The 10,598-nt window shown below is 43.1% G+C and overlaps 1 protein-coding gene across 3 annotated transcripts in view; it reads right to left on the reverse strand.

The window, feature by feature from the left end:
• Window positions 1-10,598, reverse strand: part of CDC42BPB (CDC42 binding protein kinase beta) — a 120,030-nt gene that overhangs the window by 12,674 nt on the left and 96,758 nt on the right. For all 3 annotated transcript variants that reach the window (XM_025197182.1, XM_025197181.1, XM_025197183.1), the window contains 3 exons: window positions 9,657-9,738; window positions 2,947-3,163; window positions 2,099-2,161 (listed from right to left, as the gene is read on the reverse strand). In XM_025197182.1, coding sequence (XP_025052967.1) covers window positions 2,099-2,161; window positions 2,947-3,163; window positions 9,657-9,738 — 362 coding nt within the window. The remainder of the gene's footprint in view (window positions 1-2,098; window positions 2,162-2,946; window positions 3,164-9,656; window positions 9,739-10,598) is intronic.

Genomic DNA, 10,598 nt, shown 5'->3' on the forward strand with positions numbered 1-10,598 from the left:
CACCTCTAGGTTTTTATGACACCAGAGAAATCAAAAGGGCCTAAAAATTAATTACGTAGCATGACTTGGAAAATGGAGAAATGAATTAAGCAATAGATCAACTTTTAATATATCTCCTTCTCCAGAAACATATTTTATTTAGCACATAATTCAGTTTAACAACTCATCTGGTTTGATTACTTGCTTCAGGATGCTCTGAAGCAGGGGCTGTCCAACTGGAAGCCTGCAAGAAGCTAGAGCACTGCCATGGGCTTTCTGTCTCTCTGTTGCTCCCCTCGTTGCTTTGGATGCAGTGGCAGCTTTTCCTCCTCCAACTTCTGCTTCCCAGCCCCACTCCAGGGAGCCAGGCTGTCTCTGAGCCCTGGAGCCAGGTGCGCAGCAAGGGAAAGCTGAGCTGGCTGTGTGGCAGAGGCGGGACTTTTCCACACAGCGAGCAGCCTGAGCACATGCGAACCCTGACTGCAGAGGAATAGGACACCCCTGCTCTAAAGCAAGGGTGTCAAACTCATTCAGCCCCATGGGCCAGATGCATGCTCCTGACCCAGTTTGTGGCCTGGACCAGGCTGGGCCCAGCATCCCCTTAGCTGTGTGCAGTGCTAGGTCCAGCCCATATGCCATAGGCAGTGTGTTATCTGTGCTGTACCTGTGTGTAGAGAGCCCTGGGGCTGGTGTGTGCTGCATGCAGAGCCCTGGTCTGACCCTCCATGTTGCGTGCAGCACCCATGGTGCAAGATCCAGCCCATGTGTCACATAGACCACACAGGGGCCTAGGCTGGAGCCAAGGCATGGGGGTCAGTTCAGTGACTCACGGGCTGAATCATACAGCTCCATGGGCTGCTCTAAAGCATTACACAAAATATTTTAGAGAAATGAAATAAACAACAAAACATTGCAACAATATTATAATACAGCTTTAACCACAAACTAGCTGTACTACAAATTAAGCAAGGGGAGCAGATATGAAGGGCTAATTACCATAGAGAGGTCCCTAAACTCATTTCTGTTATTAACTTTCTGGCTCTCTCGCCTTCTTCATGGAACCAAGGCATAATTCTTCCCTCAACCACATGTGTTTGGTCTCTAGTAAAATCAGACTGAAAGGAAGAATGCTTCCTTCTTTCCTTCCTTTTGTAGCTCTGAAGACAGGTAAATAAGCTCCAAAACAATTCCTCAAGGGGAATAGGGCACAGGATCTGATGGAGGGCTAAGTAGCAATCCCTATTCACATACTGCCTGGAGCTTCCTGCATGTATGCACTGCTACAGCTGGTGGTAATAACTCCTCAAGAGTTTAGAAATACTATCTTTGGCCTTTCCTCTGCCACCAAGGCGAGCAGGAAGTGGATGGGTAGTCTGCACCAGGAATAAGAAAAGGGAGGAGGCCTGACCTAATCAGCTGGACAGGAACTTTGGAAGGGGAAAGGAAAAGGTGGTGAAAGAAAGAGCACGAAGGAGGCATCTAGTATATCTATTAGTCATGCCCACAGTGTGGAATGTCAAACCAATGGCAGCAACAGTAAAAAATGCCACCAGTTGGGAGGAGAGAGTAAATGGAAGAAAACAAATTCAGATTTATAGTGTGCAATAATTTCTGTTATAAAATTCCAGTAGATGCTGCGCTAGCAAGACACAGCCAGCCATCTTTAAACATTCTAGTAGATGCCAGTGCAAGTCATCTGACTGAGCAGGTTGAAGAAATCAGTTTTACTTCCTACACCAATATATTGTCAGATTTCTGTTTCAACTCAAACTCTAGATAAAGAAAAAAACCCCAAATGTATTTTCCTTGAATGGCAGCTTGGCTATTCATTATATATGAATTAGTGTGGTATGTGACAAGTGCTTTGCTGCCTGCTGTGAGAAAGCAGTTAAGGTGAGAGCTGTGCCCCAGATTATGCCCAGTGAGCTGGCCCCTTAACTTCAGGCAGCCAACTAAGCATAATGATAATAACCAAATTAGTCTTTGCATTGCAGACCCCGGTTTCTGTCTCATCAGTTAATTCAGTCTACATATGAAAGGCTGTGGTGTAACATACATTAAGAAGGAGCACTAAAATTTATGATGCTCATTATTTAGCATGCACTCAGACCTAACTTACCATCACGGGTAACCTCTATCACATACAGTCCTTCTTCTGAACCAATTGCTATTCTGTCTCGATCTAAACCAGAAAGGAGAAAAAGAACAATTCATCTAAGTGTGTTTAATGTTACTTCTAGAATTTTTTTTTTTTTTAAAACACCAGGAAAAAATTTCCTCCCAACAAATAGTGCAAATAGCTGAATCACCTTGCAGAAAACAGTGTTACAATAGTTTTTGCATCATGTACATTTTATACTCTGCCCCAAGCAAAGAACAGGTTGTTACAAGATACAGTAACTGTTTTGCTGAAGAAAATGAGCAACACAGCAAGTACAACCACATGGGAAGGATGGTGAAGTCAAATGGCAGAGTGAATAATCAGAATTGTGAATAAAACAATCACTATTGTTCCAGAGAAGAGTCCCACTCCAGACTTGTGATAAAGGTTACTGAAGGTGACTAACCATGAATGGGTGCCTTATCATTTGGATCGAGAAGACAAAGACAGCTAGACATAACTCCCTTGTTTGCTGGTGGCTACAGAAATTGGTGTACTATAACCATGCTAGGCTTAAAAGGATCTACAAACTTCTGATATGAGTTGTGGCTTTTCTTATTTAACCAGGCACAGTATTTTTGTGGTGAAAAGGTTCTCTCAAATACCTCTTACACACACTGTTAATAATCTGGAAGACTAGTTAAGATTAGCATCTTAAAAAAAAAGTAGTAAAGTTTTCCCACCATCCTTTTATGTGAAGAGATTACTTGAGGATTACATTTTAAGGTGTCACGGCATTTAACAGAATAGTCTACCTTAATGCTGTAGCAGAGCACAGGCTGTATGAAGGGTAAAACAAAACATACCTAAAATAGCAGCAGCTAAGCTTGTTTTAATGAGTGGCAGCGTACTGTCATAGGCTTCTTGTGGAATATGTACAACTTGGTTTTTAAGTCTGTTTTTGTGCAGGATAGATTGCAGCCCTTCCAGGATTCCTACCCATTTTCTCTTTTCATTCTCATTTTCTGTCAGGATCAGTAAAGAACAGGTCTTTGAAGGTGAGCCCAAGAGAGAAGCCGTCACCTTTTAACAGCCACAGAAAGAAAAAATTAATACCTGTATAAAAATCAGTGGTTCATTTTGTACAAAAACAGACTTTAAGGCAGAGATATCCAAGAGTTTCTGGATACATATGTAGAAAAGGCATTTAACATTGTATGCACCTTAACATGGTACAAAGAGCATTTAAACATTTTTTTTTTGTCAAGCTACCCCTGACTACATTTAGGGATTTCACATGAAAAAATATTCTGGTTTAGATAATGAATGTTAAATTCATATATGAACAAGTCTACATTCTTTTCCCAAAAAGATCTAATTTAAGACATACTGGTAGCATCTACACGAGATGCTGACTGAGGGGTAGCTTGTTACTACTGCGCAAGTGTCGCATGGCACAAAGCATGATGCGATCCTACTGTGCAGTCACCAAGAAGCAGTAACACCAGTTACTCAGCAGTTATTTAGTACTTGTGCATGCAAGTATTACATGACTGTGCAGTAACAACTGCACAGTCAGTGTCTTGTGCAGACACAGCCACTAAGTAATGGGAACTTCTCCTTCCTGTAAGGGATCCAGGGTACCATGCATTAATTTATCTTGAAACACAAGCATTTCATTCTCAATTAATTTCTATTAAAAATGGAAATTTTCCTTTCAAGAAAGCAGCACTTAAATCCGAAAACACCGAACTGAATTTAAATCCTGCAGGACTGAACCCCCAAAATTTTGCTGCTCAATGGCTTATTTTCAAAACACTTTGAGTTGGACTGAATGTATTAGCAGCTCATTTCTAAATGATACATTGCGGCAGAAAACACTTTTTTTTTTTTACATTGCGTCTAAAATGCTGCTTTTTTGTAAAGTGAAACTATGAGGGGGAGAGGGGTTTGTTGCTAAAGAAAGATATGGAGATTATTAATTTCTCTCATTATGCACATGAATCTCTCTCTGAACAGACTGTTTTTAATAGGAATATAGCCTTTCAATTTTTTTCTTTCAATGTATGGAAGTGCTATTACCATTAAGCTGCATCCTATACATACAAGCCATGGAAAAAGGCAGATCTGTCCATCACAAGCAAATCAGTATTATTCTAAAGCTAGCAGTAATAATAAAATCAGGAATAGTGGCTATGTTAATCAGAACACTTCAGCAATCCCCAAGTCCCAGAATAGAAACAAAATCTTCAGTTTACAGTCTTTATGCAAAAATGAAGTATAGATTGGGCTGGTTACTAGACATATTCCTGGGAAACCAAGTCAAAATTTACTTTTTTTTCCCGCAAATGTATCTGCAGGAACCTTTACCACTTGTATGGAAGGGCAGCGAGAGCTCCAGAAAAAAAGATGAAAGGCACAGACAGTAGAAAGAAGAGGAAAAGAACTGAAGACACAGGCTTAACCAGGGGTGGGTAATTATTTGGGCCCATGGGCCACACAGGGAGTTTTGATGAGTTGTCGTAGGCTGGGTCAGCTCCCCCCGAACTTAACAAAATTCCCTATGTGGGATGGGATCACAGGTGGGGAGCAGTGTTCAGGAGCAGGATGGGTGGGCGAGGCCAGGATCACGGAGTGGTGACAGCGCGGGGCTGGGGCTGAGAGCAGACCCGTGATCTGCTGCCTGCACGCCCCTGCGACGAGCGTGGGTTCCATGGGCAAGCGTGTGCGGTGAGTGAATCGTGGCTCTGCCCTGGGCCTGCACTGTCACCGCTCCAAGATCCTGGACCCAGACTTAGATGCAGTTCCATGCCTGCCCAGCTATGGACCCTGAAGATCATGGGGCAGGGGCAGTGTGGAGCTGGGGCCAGGGCCAGGGCTGAGCTGCTCCCTGCATGTCCCTGCCCTGTGGGGTGTGTGTGGGGGATGGGATGGGGTGAGGGGCTGCATGCAGCAAAGCTCACTCAGGTGGTGCAGTCTGCGACTGCCCCGCAGTACTCTGCATGGGGCTGAGCCCAGCATGCTCCTGCCAGGGAAGCTCCAGCCAGCTTGCACAGCTTCTGGTAGGGCTGCTCCCAGAGTGGCTGCAGCCACCTCGGTGATGCTCAACTCCCCTTGCCTCCAGCTGTGGCTTCTCCTGGCTTCTGCCCTTGCTGCAGTGCTCTGGGCAGGGAGGAAGCTTCAGCTGGGCAGCTCCTGCTCCCACCTGCCTTCCACCCACTCAGCTACCCACAGGTGGCTGCTCATTTCACCATGGGGGCAGAGTGGGTGGATGGTGGCTAGGAGCTGGAGCCAGCGCCCCATGCCCTGGGGCAGGAACTGCCTGGCTGAAGCTTCCTCCCCAGAGTGGCAAGGCAGGAGCAGGAGGAGAAACTGCCACTGGAGGCGAGGGGAGCTGAGCAGCACCCGGGCAACTTCAGGTGCACTAGCAGGAGCCCTGTCAGAAGCTGTGCGTGCTGGCCAGGGCCAGTGTGTGCAGGCAGGAGTGCAGTGCCAGCTGCCCCAGGCAGGGCTTGGCTCCACGCAGAGTGCTGAGCGGGCAGCCAAGGGGCAGATGCAATCAGCTGAAGGGCTGGATCCAGTGCGCAGGTTGTATTTTGCCCACCCCACTTAACTAATGCCTGAAGTTTGTACAATTCTGCACCCAACAGCTGCACCTATAAAGGTATTTTGATTCAGCTTGAAATGTTTTCCAAAGATACCCCTCAAGAACCATGTTACGACCCTGCCTCCAAGTTTAAGACTTGCTTTTCTTTTTTCCTTTTTTCTAAGTGGTAGCACAAAATATTCTTTCCACCCATCCATTTTAGCCTCTTAAGTAGCACAAAGCTTGGCAAAATACTACATTTATCATGCGGATCTCAGAAGGGATGGCACTGGAGTAATACAGGGGAGTTAAAAAAAATGGTCTCCCAGACACTAAAATTTTATAACAGCACAAAAGCACTTCCTGGAAGCTTTAATAGCTGGCCTTTGCTCCCAAACTGATACATGATTATAAAAGAGCAGTGTTAGAATTTGAGATTCAAACATGATCCTGATGCAATGCATTTTCTATCTTGATCTAATTAAGGAGGCCTGCGAGAAGAACTCAGTGTTACTTTGAAAACTGCCATTTTGGAGTTCTTGCGAGTCGTCTTCTTCAGCAATCCCTCGCAGTCGAGGCTGATTGTCTTCCATGACTGTCTTATCTGCGGGTCTGAAGATGGCTGATGATGCACACCCTGCCACAACTCAGGCACGTGTTCTGTGTGGGGTAGGTGGCTCCAGATTCCCGATTTAGTCCGCAAAATGCTGTTTCTGCTGCTCCTGGTTTTTCATCTCCTGTTATTGTTATGCAGTTTCAAAGTACTGAGATCTCTGCAGCAGACTCTTCCTCCATTTAGGGAGGTCCTGGGTGATAGTGTCCTACGAGTTGATGTTGGTATTGCATTTTTTCAAGTTGGCCTTGAAAACGTCCTTGAATTGCTTTCTCTGCCCTCCTCTTGAGTGTACACCTTGACAGCTGAGAGAATAAAGCCTGCTTCAGGAGCCTGGAGCTGGACATCTGGATGACACGGCTGGCCCAGTGAAATTGATGTTGGATGATCATCACCTCAATGCTCATGATGTTTGCTTGAAAAAGAATACTAATATTGGTGCGCCTATCTTCCCACTGGATTCAAAGGATCTTTCAAAGGCAGTGCTGATGCTACTTCTCCAGCAACTTGAGATATCCCTTGTACATTTTCCATGTCTCAGCTCTCATACAGTAAGGTGGGGATCACAACTGCTTGATAAACCATGAGCTTGGTTTCAGTTCTGATGTGATCTTTGAACACCTATTTCTGCAGGTGTCCAAAGCCTGCACTTGCGCATTTGAGATGTTGGACTTCTTCGTTGGTGTCAGCCTTCTGTGAGAGATGGCTTTTGAGGTACAGGAAGTTTTCAATGTTCTCTAGAATCTCACTGTGAATCAATTACTGGAGCTGGGGACTGCTCATTAACAGCTTGTTAATGGAGGGAGGACCTTATCTTCTGAATGTTAAGCATCAATTCCATTTTCTTGCATGCCTTGATAGAGACGTTGACAATTGCATGAAAGTTTGTTTCCGAGTGAGCGCACACTACAGCATCATCAGTGTACTGGAGCTTGATGATTAAACAGTTTAGCATCCATTTAGTAGTTTAGCGCCACTGCCCGGTCAGATGTAGCATTGCGGTAAGGAATATCAAGAAATGTGTTTGGAGTGATGATGCAGCTTTGCTTAACTCCTATCTTGACTTCAAAGGGATGTGTGATAGATCCATTATTGAGAACCATCACTCACCTACTGTCATGGAGCAGGCAAAGAATGGTGATGAATTTCAGTAGGCATCTGTACTTCAGAAGGATCCTCCACAGTGCTTCTTGTTTGACAGTCAAAGGCTTTTGTGAGGTTTCACGGAAGACGCCTATGCATGACTGCTTTTATCATGAAGCTGCTGCTGCATCTCATCTTCCACATGGTTCTTGACAGAACAGGACCTTAATCCAATGGCAAGGAAGTCAAGACAACTGGACTCTTGTTCTGCTGCAGCCTTTGTCTGCCTTCACAGCTGTTGAGACTCTAACATCTTTTATCTGCTCCACTGCTGAAGACTTGTAGACCCATAGCAGACTTATTATCGTGGCAACCTATACTTGCCCTGTCACAGCATGGCAAAAAAAGTCTTGTGAGTATGTCACCCAGGAAGAGATGAAGATACATATTTTTGAGTCCCTGACATCATTTGGGCTTTTGAGAATAGTCTGGGTCAGGGCATGGCCACATTTTCTGTATTAATAATAGAAGTAAACAGTGTCAAACATCAATGGGTAAATTCTGTCTCTTGGTCCATCATTGAAAAGCAGTCCTGGAGGAGATGCTGTTTATTGTGGATGAAGCTGTTTCTGTCCAAAACCTTAAGTGCCTCTTGTGCTTGCTCAGAAACTTTTGGTGAAGAACTGTTCTCATTTCCTGTATATCGCTTCTCAACATCAGAGACAGGAAAAGTGATCTCTGAATTGTCTTCTGTTGGGTTTCTTGAGATGTTGGACTTAATGAAACAATTCTTTGATAAGACCAACTTGTAATAGCCACATTGAATTCATCTCTTGTATCCAGCGATCTGCAGAATGGCAAAACTACCAATCTTTAAAGAACCTGAGCTGGAGACAGTTTCCAGGCATCGTATTGTCCAAAACTCCCTCCAAAGCTAAATTACCCTGAAAATTTGTAGATGTCCTACCAACACAGTGAATGATCTATTTGTCAGGATCCTAACAAGTATATTTTAGCCAAATATAGGATGCCACAAGCCTGACAAAGAAACAGACAGCTATCTGTGGAAGGATCAAAACAAAGGTTCAAGTAGCACCTTTTTCAATGACTATCCTATGCCTTTATTCTTGGGTGGTCATGCCTGTGGAGTTTGTTAGTTTTCTTTTCTGAGCTGCATGGTCTTTAATTCAGTGATGTGGACATAGTCAGAGCGCTCAGTTCAGTTAGACAGCCATTCTGTACACACTGCGCTCGTAAAACATTCTATGTAGCCATCTTCAAAAGTTGTCTCACATGCCTCAAAAAAGCTACTCACTGCCTTAAGAGAAGACTTTGGGCAGCAGCAAGGGGAAATTAAAAAAATTGGAAGACAGTATAAGAAGGCAGAAAAGCAATAAAGAGGGAGGAAAAACTCACTGCAGAAAATATTATCTAAAAGAGGCTAAAAAACTATAGTATCCCTCAAGCTGCTTCTACAAATAGGACAGAACATTTGTAGTTTTGCTTAGGGAATGGTATGAAAAACTGTGATTGCTTGCGACTGACCGCTCATCTGCTTCCATGCTCCACTAAGGCGAAGTTCCATAATTGACAGATCACAAAGAAGTATTTGCAAAGAAAAAAAAACCTCAGGGGATTAACATTTTGGCTATTTAGGACAGTACAATCTTCATCTGCTTTAAGGTTAAAGAATCTGCAGAAGTCATCTACGAAAACTTAAATGTTTGGGTGACCAAACTAACACGCTGAAGGTGAAGTGGAACTCAAGGAAAGTTATTACTCTCACCCTTTAATGATCCTCTACAGTATATCATTATGACATATGTGCAAGTTTTATTATAATATTAACCAATTGGCAGGCAGGCAAGATGCAACTCTGGTTTCAGCCTGCTAAGATCAAAAGGCCTATGGTTCTAGCTACAGTCTTACATAAACTAAGAAAATAAAAACCAGGATCTTATCATTCCAATGCAAAGTGAAAACCCTAATCACTGTATTTCAAAAATAAAGGTAATACTTAAAATTTATTACCAATTTTTATGTATTATAAAACTGCAATAAAAGGTACAGAAGACCTTTTGCACTTCACAGTTCACTTATGGAGAAATATCAGACCCTCTTCCTTTGAACTTTCAAACTTCCTTTACCTGTTTATTTGGGTTATTTCTGCAATCTGATAAAGATCAAATTTTACTCTTTAATGAAAAATAACTCTATGGACAACAATGATGAAAATACCACAGTAATAATACCTAATGTGCATTTTCTCTAAAAGAAAGGTTGAAAAGTCATACCCTGAATATACAAGGGATGTCTTTACGGGTGGCATGTATTACGTCTGATGCCAAGACAGAGCTCACACAAAAATCTTCATCTCTGGTAAGAAATAAAACAACATTACTAACATAGCAATATAAAACTTCTAAAGAAACTGGTATCAGGCTCTTTGAGGGATTGCACCCTATCATTATTGTGATAACATCTAGAGACCTCGTGTGCTAGAAAAGGTACACATAGTGGGAGAGGGAGGAGGTTTCCAAGGGATCTTACAGATTTGGATTCTGGTCCAGCAACTTATAGCATGCAGATGGGCCTGTTGCACCTGCATGGAGCCCTGAAGTGGTCAATGTGGATGGGCTCACTCTGTCAGGACATCACAGATTCATCAGGCCTCTTATGCCAAGGGTTTGGAAAGGGAGAGCCACTCTTTTAATCCATAGATTTTAGAAATGAATACCCATAGCTCAAAGTGAAGTTACCCATTGCAAACAGACATCAAACGCACTCAACAGAACAGGTGGACTTTTTGTGGGTTTCAAATACAGAAGTGCGCTTATATTTTCAAATGGATGGAGTTTCCTTCTTTTGATGATCACATAAACAAACAGTGTACATCACAGTTATCTCAAGTGCAATTTGGATCAGGTCCTACCACAATGGGAATGTCTACTCTAGGCTCTTTAAATTGCACCTGGACAAGTTAAATCACAACAGTTGTAAATTCTCATGTAAAGGAGTCACTGACATTTGCTCCTTTAGTTGTGCATTTCAGTCCTGTCTGCACTAGACTTTGCAACCAAGATGATTAACCTGCATTAAAAACACTACAAATCCCAGTGGAGACAAGCCCAAAGAAGCAGCTTTCAATAACAGCTAAAGCAGAAGCCTGCTAAGAATCATGTCTGACTAAACTGCCCCAGGCATTTCATTAATGTGAATGCTGTTATTTGCAATGC

The sequence above is a fragment of the Alligator sinensis genome, unplaced genomic scaffold (assembly GCF_000455745.1).
Source record: "Alligator sinensis unplaced genomic scaffold, ASM45574v1 scaffold85_1, whole genome shotgun sequence".
In the NCBI taxonomy this organism is placed as follows: domain Eukaryota; kingdom Metazoa; phylum Chordata; order Crocodylia; family Alligatoridae; genus Alligator; species Alligator sinensis.